The 8724-nt window shown below is 45.3% G+C and overlaps 1 protein-coding gene across 2 annotated transcripts; it reads right to left on the bottom strand.

Moving 5' to 3' along the window:
* Window positions 1-203: 203 nt before the first annotated feature.
* On the bottom strand, window positions 204-6513 carry LOC123444819 (serine/threonine-protein kinase Nek5-like). 2 transcript variants are annotated; one of them, XM_045121671.1, is made up of 15 exons: window positions 6147-6513; window positions 5557-5758; window positions 5397-5463; window positions 5243-5308; window positions 5104-5150; window positions 4962-5007; window positions 4794-4874; window positions 4669-4711; window positions 4518-4567; window positions 4334-4415; window positions 4162-4211; window positions 3100-3173; window positions 2736-2787; window positions 1989-2645; window positions 204-1909 (listed from the first exon to the last, which is right to left on the bottom strand). In XM_045121671.1, exons 2-15 carry the CDS (start codon window positions 5664-5666, stop codon window positions 473-475), a joined length of 2862 nt encoding a protein of 953 aa, XP_044977606.1. In that variant the 5' UTR covers window positions 5667-5758; window positions 6147-6513; the 3' UTR covers window positions 204-472. The 2 variants fall into 2 exon arrangements, with proteins under 2 accessions (XP_044977606.1, XP_044977607.1); XM_045121672.1 differs by lacking the exon at window positions 6147-6513 and adding an exon at window positions 5919-5998.
* Window positions 6514-8724: the final 2211 nt, after the last annotated feature.

Here is an 8724-nt window from a genome sequence, read left to right as displayed (position 1 = left end):
GAGCGTGCAGGTCTCGAAAGGGAGATGGGTTATGATCGTCCGTATCTGTCGCTAACATCCGGTCGACTAGACGTACGTTACCACAGTCCAAAAACTTATATTTAGGAACCGATAGTGATCTAAAGTGTGGGTGACAAGAGTTGTCCACAGGCAGAATATACTGGCAGCAAACATAGAAACACATCCTCTCGAATCCGGACGAGTTGGATAAACAGATAGATAAATGGTGGACCTTCAATCTGCATGCCTTGGTATGCAGATTTAACATTATTTTTTACATGTCTTATTTCTGTTTACAAGTCTGTGCTATTTACAAAATGTACCGTATACAACTGGGAACCATTGACACACAAACATGGGACTGATATACATATAGCACACGAAATGAAGGGGTGTGAGGTGGTCAAACTTTACAGATTAGGAGATTTCAGAGCATAAATTAAAAACATACAAAGGTCAAAGTTACGGGCACTCACGTTGAGCTGCGACTCGCTTCATCATTCATCATCCCTTGAAAACTTCTGGCCAGCCAGATGGCCGTTTCTCGCGGGGACACCTTGGCCTTCCCAAACGGCCTCAGAACAACCGCGAGCTCCTCCAACCTGTTGTTTTCCAGCAGATCGGCAGAAAGCTCCAAGAGCCCTTCAAGAGCCTCGGATCGCTGCCTGAAGGACTTGACATCTAGCATTTCCTTTGCTGAAGTTGCCGGTATTTCCTTTGTTGGGGTCGTCTCCTCTTTAAACATATCGTTGGCCTCCGGAGAAGTAAAATTTACTTCCGGGGTAGAGGGCAATTTGACAACATTTGAATTGGCCAGTTTCGGACTGATAGTATTATCTTCCGAAACGTTGGGCTTCAGAGCGGCAGAACCAACAAGCCCGGAAGGTGTAAGACTTGGTGTGATGCTTCTCACATCCACTTCTTCTTTTATAACATCGCGAAGTTCGCTAACATCTGTGCTTTGGGCTTCCATTTCAGCATTCCCTGTTACTGCCTGCTCACCACTGACACTGAAACCGCTGTGCCTTATGACATGTATAATGTCCTCAACTGGAGGGCCCAAATGAGAAACTGGTGATTTCTCTGATGACTGATTGATGGAATTGGATCCTTTGTCCAGTGCAATGGTTTTTGTTGATGAATCATAAGGAGCAATATATGGTACTGATGAGAGCAGTTCTTGTACTGTGAACTTATCCTCATCGCTCTGTACAGTGATAATGGGAGTATCATCCTTGCAAATAAATTCTTGCACATTTGTATCAATAGATGGGTCCAAGGCTGAGCTTACACTAATATCATCATTACTAACCATACTCTTCTGCAAATTGGTGGTGTTGAGCTCTGAGCTTGGCATATCTGCTAGGTCATGCTTTTGTATGACAGCGTCAGGGGTTGAGCATTTGCAGGATGAAACAAAGCTGGTTAGTGAATCAGGTTCAGATGGTTCTTCAGACTGCTTGATGCTGTCAGCATAATCTATCTTGGAACTGGAGCAAGCAGTGCTGACTTCTTTGGTTGCTACATCCCTGGGTGGAGCACATTTCGCCTGTGAATTGCCAACTTTCATTTGATTACCCCCCAGGGGGCTTGGAGGAGCCATTAGAACACCTGGAAACTCAGTGATAACATTTTTTGGACTATGGACAGGTCGAGAAGGGCTTTTTGCATGCTCTGCGGTAACCTTACTGTGAGCTCGTTTTGTCCCAGTGTGCTGTGGACTCTCTGTTCCCACTTGCCTACGGGGAGGGAAGCTAGGGCGTCTACTAAAACTGGGTAGAAGTAGAACCCTATTCTTGACCTTACCTTCAGCGGCATCAACATCTTCAATTGTCTGCTTGGTAGGGTCTAGCTGCTGCAGCTCATCCACTTTGATCTTAACTTTTGGAGAATGTTCAACAATTGGTGACTGCAGGACAGGATCAGAAAAAAATTAGCAAAAAAAAAAAGTTATTCAGCACAAGAAAATGATTAGTACTATTCCTCACCAAATACTTCAGGGGAGGAGATGCTTGTATGTGTTTCACAGTATCGCGGTTGACCTTTGCTGGTGCATGTGGTGTCACTTCACTAGATTTTACACTGGAGGAAACACTGTTATGCTCTGAATCATCAGACAAGAGCTCTCTGTGACTAGGTGAATGTAGCTTTACACGGCTAGCTCTCAAAGGTGAATTGTTTACCCTGAGCTTACTAGTCTCCTCTCTTAGAGTTGTTAGTATCTTCTTGATGATTTTTGGCTGCTTACTCCCGTACTTGGAACGCTGATCATCATGTATGGATTTAGATGAGTCTTGTCTCTCTAGTTCAGGACTATCAATGTCCTTACGGCTTTTAAGTTCACGTGGTGTTGAACATGTTTTAACTGACGCATCATCAGTAGCTTCAGCACCTTCAGTACCAATGGTAGTGTTGTTGGAACTTGTAGCTAGCCCTGACGTGTTTCTTTCACTTGATTGTATACTGTCCAAATCACTGCCAGTGCCAGAAATGCTGCTGCATTGGCTCCCAGACATGCTCTTCCGACTGCTCCGTGAACTGGTAATGGATTTCCCTGGTGATCGCATGGGATGCGGTATAGCGGTAAATGCACGGTGCTGATCAACATAAGGTTGCAGGTATGGATTTTTCAGAATATCAGATGCCTGTTTAGAAATAGTAATAAATAATGTCAGAATCGAGTAAATTTGGTAAACAGGTATTGTAGTGAGATTTCTATGCGCATAGTAACTTACAGTAGGCCGGTGTTCAGGATTCTTCCTCAACATGCTTTTGATAAGCGTTTTCCTGCAACCAACAGCCAAAACGGGAACCTTTTAGCTAACAATGGACTAGGAAGCTCATCATAATATGACAACAGAACAGTGATGTTTTGCAATGGGATAAAAAGTGCTGCATTTTCCAGCAGACATTGCTTGACTTCGAAGAAATTGAAAGACAACGTATCTAAGAATTAAATGGTAGGTCTAGAAAGGATAGAATGGTCCATACCATAATATGACAATAGAAGACTGAAATTATTTTAAACAAGAATGATAAGGAAAACCAGACTTCCATGCATGCCTACTACGAGTATATATAGCATGAAGGTGCACTTACATAGATGGAGAGTAGCAAGTAGGTATAGGGCCAATGGAAGAGCGATTTATTTTGCTTATCAGTCCAGCCATATCCTGAAAGGAGCAAATTTAAGCACAGGTAAGCTCTTACAATTCCGAAACCAATAACGCCATCACAATGGTAAACTGTACTCACTGGTATGAACATTTAAGAATAACCGATAATGCCATCATATGGTAAAGTGTATTCACTAGCATGAACATTTAAGAGAAAAAATGGAACAGATACTACAGTCCAGCAATTCGACAAAATAATGTGCAGGGGAACTAATAATCAGCATCATTTTTTCCAAAGAAATCTCGACTTCGAGTTAGTTTAAGTAAACATGGATCTGCCTAAAAGCAAAATATTCATACTTAAGAGAGAGCAGTAGACCTCTTCAAACATATTTTTGAAGGTCAACGAGACAAAAGATCTGCATCATTCACATAAATCCAGAAATAAATTTCCTGGATGGATCGTGGATAAGTATGTTCTAGTATGGTATAAATGAATCTGGAAAAGAAACCCATACTTCTCTTATACCACAATGTTAGACATGTGCATGAAAATTGTGCGCGCACACAAGCACAAAAGTCGAGGTTGCCAAGAGTTCTACACACAACGAAAACATCAGTGCTTCTTAATTGTCAAGTGGTTTTCATTAGCTGCTTCAATGAATTTAATAGAAGTGGAAGAACAAATTATTCGATGGAGATGCAGATGCCACAACCTCTCAAGTGGAAGGTGCCGATGATCACTCTTTCCCTACTAATAAAAGAGGCTGGAAGCCATATGATCCGTACAATGGGTTCGTGACCATTTGTAATGCCACAAGAAATGCACTTAAGTTTTCTATATCTTCCATTCTGCTCGTTGATAGCAACCTACATCTATTTCGAAGTGTTTTAGTAAATCTTATCCTTCTATGGGGAGTCGGCAGGCACTTTCGAATACAAGCTATATGGCATTAATTACAAGCTATGTAAAATCCATGGAAATATAATTACTGTTAGGTAGGAGATCGTAGTGATATAAGAACATGAGCTGATAAAAACTCACAAAAGCCTTGAAAGCAGGTCGATGAGCAGCCATCTCATACATACAACATCCTGTACAAGACATATACCAGTTAAAACTAGGCTACATGACATTGATTTTTAGAAACAAGGTTTATAAATAAAGCCAAATGGCATAACTTTCCTAAAGTATCTCCATAAAAGTAGGTAGTTACCAAGAGACCATATGTCTGACTTGAATCCATAAGGAATGTCAGTAAGAAGCTCTGGGCACATGTAATTTGGTGTTCCAACAACCTAGGAAAGCATCATGCTAACATATAAGATTCAGGGAATAAAACAGAACATGATTAATCAGTATCTGTATCCGAGATAGAAGGATATCATAGAGAAGTTTACCGAAGATGTTAAATCATCTGCCTTTAAGGTCTTAGCAAGGCCAAAATCCCCTGCAAGTAAACTAGAGATATTTAAACTCCAGCAATGAAGCATTGCGGGGTACAGATGGAATACAAGATAAGAGTTATTTCAGTCAATGTGAGGCACTAACCAAGACGGATGTCATGATCTTTTGTGAGAAATATGTTTGAGCACTGCAGAAAGGACAAGGACAAGCTATATATTACTGGTTGCTTGATGAACTAAATGACAGCATCATCACTGTTTGTCACTTACCTTGAGGTCCCGGTGCAAAACATAGTTGGAATGCAAGTAGTCAACAGCTAGAGCCAATTGGGCAAACCATCTCAGCAGTTTCTGATGGTTGTTCACAACAGTTAGCACACTTCTCAATATTTCTTACCTAAAGCATGAAACAGAAGGAGTTGAAAAATTCATAATAACCTCTTCCGGGAAGTATGTCCCATTTGCCTTTTTCATCAGTTCAGCCCTACCAGAAAGAACACAGCAAAACAAAACAGAGTCAACAGAAATTCAACAACAAAAATAATCTCCCGGACTCCCACTACCCGTAAATTACACTCACATATCGCCACCTTCGCAGTATCCCGTCACGATGCAAACGTAGCAACCCTGCCGTCACTCACACAGTAAGCCAGAGGAAAGATGTAACAAAACAAAAGGCATATGAATATGATGATGATGCATGCTCCTAGAGAACAAACCTTCTCAACCCATGCCTCCTTGAATTCGACGGTGTAAGGATGTTGAAGGCGAGCAATAAGGGCCATCTGCAATTTTCCGCTCATCTGTCAGTTGCTGAAACCAATACTAATCGATGAACGAATAAAGCCTAACGGCTTGTCGTGCTTCACTGACCTCTTGATGAGCAGACTTGCGGCAGCGCTCTGTCTGCCTCGCGAGCCGTATTTTCTTCAGCACATACCTGCAAGCCAATCATATATATCAACCACCTTTCTTTAAGGGGAAACAAAATTCAGTACTGTATAAAATAAAAACAGAGGCTGTTGAATCATACTTTTTCTTCTCGGTCTTGTGGTTCACCAGAATGGCAGCACCAAAGGCGCCGCGGCCAATCTGCTCCATAATCTCGTATTGATCCATCCGTGACTCCATGGCGCCCAACATCCTGCTACAGAAAAAATTGATCCCTAATACCCAAATCTTCCCATATCCTGTACAGGACACAGTTCCGATCAGCTCCACGTCCTAGGCGATTTCTGCAAGAAAAGCATAAAAACAAGCATAAATCAGGCAAACATCAGCGAGCGCCTTGCGTTCGTCGAATTTGATCAAAGCCTACCCCCCTTCCATCCAATAGAAATATAAAATCCTCTACACCTATCTGTTTATTTAATTTGCAGGGGAAATCATAAACACCTAATTAAAATCAGACGGGAAACAGTAAACAGCCAGTCACATGGTGCTATGCTATCATCTAGGCACGCAAAATCCGGTGGGCGGAGTTTGGAGGCTGTACTTCGCACAGGGAAAAGAGTAAAACAAAAAAAAGCCATTTTCTCACGCGGAAAAGCGAGGAGTTCCGCAACTGTACTGCCGCGCGGTTGGCTGGCACCAACCGCGACTGGCCGGGAACAGGGACCTTACCGCGGCTCGCTACGCCGACATTGGCCGGCACGGGCGGGGGCTGCTCCGGCCACGCCGCTAGGCGGCCGGGCACCGATTCCGGCCGAATCCGGCCGGCGGCGGGATAGGGCGGGGCGCCCACTCTTGTCGCGGCGCCGACGCCGATGCTGCTCGCCCCGAGCCGCGCCGGAGCTCCCGGTGACCCCGCGGCCTCGGCTGCTACGCCGCCCCCCTCCGGTTTTGGGGATTATGATTACTGTCTCCTGTCGCTTCTCTCTCCTCTCCGTTTGTTGTGGTGTGCTTTTGGTTATTTAAATCGTCAAATGGGGGAAGTGGGAGCACCTGCTTATATACGGCGCCATGGCCGCTGAGTGTACCGACGGACGAGAGGCTAACGCTTGATTAGAGTAGACTATTGCTAGTAGTACTGAATCCTAGAACATTTTTTTTTAGGAAAAACAATTGCGCGGAGCAAATGAACCACTCTAATCAGCATTTATTCCAAATATCCGTACTGATTATAGACGTCCAAACCGAAAGGAGTTTCCGTCGTTCCACACCCGATATTCATTCATTTCCACTAAAAAAATTAACGCACACATCTTATCCCTATGAACACCATCGAAATACTGAATTGGCATGTCATCTTGATATTTACAAAGTCACCGTAGTCGTCTCGTCGTCGACGAAAACGTCTCCTTTCAATAAAAACGTATCGCTGAAAATTCTAAAATAAATTCAAAAATAATGCAAGCATCAGGATTTAAACATCTAATCATCCAATCACAGGTTGATTTGCATTTCCATCATATTTTAAAATCCGATGCAGGACACATTTTTTTAGAAAGAAATGGGGACACATAGTTCATGCTTTACTGTCTAAACCGGTGGTGGTACGAATTAATGCGCAGCTTGATAGGATTAGTATTGTTGTTACGTGGAGCATGATTAGGGATGTGGCGTCACCGTCTCCTTCGTGCCCCGGCGGTATGATCCGTGCGCCTTGCTGCTATGCATTTTCTCACGTTTTTTTTTCTTTATTTACATGTTCGCGTGCGTGCGTGCGTGCGTGCGTGTGATGCTTTTTGGCTTCGTGGGAATGCTTTGGCGATCCAAAAGGGAGCCGATGAACTTATCCTGTTACGATCGAGCAAAAAAGAGAGACTACTAATGGCATGAGGATGGTGGGTGATGGTTCAACGCCCTTGGTTAGAGCAACTCTAACAGACCGCTTAAAACGTACGGAAATATAAAATAACCGTCAGTTTATAGTTGCAGGCGAAAAAATGATCTGAATAGATCTCGTAAACGATTCTGATTTATAAAACCTTTTTAATGGGCACGGAAACATCTCATTGAACCCGTGAAAATACGGATTTTGGAGTCAATCCGAAAACGCACCGTATATGCAAAAGACCGTTGACGGAGAGTCCAGCTACCATCGAAACCTTCATGACTTGCTCCTGGCGGCCACCCCGTCCGTCCCTAGTCGTCGGCATCCATCCCTCGCAGTCGCCCGTCCGTCCCCGACCGCCAACCGTCCGTCCTGGCCACCGCCCTCCCGTCCTGGCGGCTATCCTACCCGTCTTGGCTACATTCGACAATGGCGACAAGAGCTACCTGATTCCACGACCGGGGCTAGCTAGCTAGCTAGCTGGGATGACTTCTGTGAGGGAGAATTTAGTTGATCATGGGCACGAACGAGAGGAAGAAGCATTTCGTGCGAGCCGTTTTGAAGTGAATTTAGTTGATCATGGGCACGAACGAGAGGAAGAAGAAGTGGAAAAATAAATAGGCGAATATTCGATTTTACAGTTTAAGTTTAATGGATCTGTTCGGATACAGCTCAAACCGATCACTAAAACACGTTTTCCGCGAACTGAATACCACACTTTTAGTTTCGCGTTTTAAGAGGTGATGCTCTTACGTTGACATGGTCTTGCAGCACCATGGCTTTATGCAATTTCAAAGAAGCATTTGTTTCTTCCGTCATATACATACGTGGTGTATATATCCGAATGCCGACAAGAAGCGACCATGCTTGAGTTATGAGGTGTATCCCTCGCGTCGCCTCCCCTCGGATGACGCCAGGGGCCCGAAACCCTAGCCGCGAGACACTTTTTCTCCGTCCCCGATTGCCGCTGTCGTCGGCAAGGGCCGCGGTAGCGGCGGGCCCTGCGCCTTAGAGACCGGGCGGGTGGTAGTCGCGGATCCCCGGTGAGGCGGAGGGGCCGTCGTGCGCGGGGAGGACGGGGGCGGCAGTCAGGGCGGCGTCCCTGCTGCGCGGCGGCGTTCGTGGGCTCCATGGCCGGCCGTGGTCGGAGGTTGGATGACGGCGAGGACGGCGCTCCATCCAGCGAGGGCGGAGGCTGAGCGCAATGGCTGGCATCAAGGGCTGCGGATCTCGCGTGTCCTGCCCAGATCCATCACGGTTTGACCTTGATCGGTCCGTGGCGCGAGGAGGATCGGTGAGGGGCGGCTGGAGGCCCCCTGCCGGCATGCCGACGGTGGTCCTCGTCTACACGATGAGCCTCCCTCGGTTCCACCCAGCCGCGAGATCGGGGGGACGCGACTTCCGATGAAAACCGCGCCGACTTCG

Source organism: Hordeum vulgare, chromosome 3H (assembly GCF_904849725.1).
Source record: "Hordeum vulgare subsp. vulgare chromosome 3H, MorexV3_pseudomolecules_assembly, whole genome shotgun sequence".
Taxonomy (NCBI): Eukaryota; Viridiplantae; Streptophyta; class Magnoliopsida; order Poales; family Poaceae; genus Hordeum; species Hordeum vulgare.
Note: the sequence above shows the minus strand (reverse complement) of the source record. Positions and strands in the feature narration are given on the sequence as shown.

Coding starts and splice junctions, on each gene's coding strand:
- LOC123444819 (XM_045121671.1), bottom strand. CDS start 5,666: ATGTTGGGCGCCATGGAGTCACGGATGGATCAATACGAGATTATGGAG. Junction 5,151..5,242: donor AGGAGGCATGGGTTGAGAAG/GTTTGTTCTCTA, acceptor GAGTGACGGCAG/GGTTGCTACGTTTGCATCGT. Junction 4,416..4,517: donor CAGATGATTTAACATCTTCG/GTAAACTTCTCT, acceptor ATGCTTTCCTAG/GTTGTTGGAACACCAAATTA.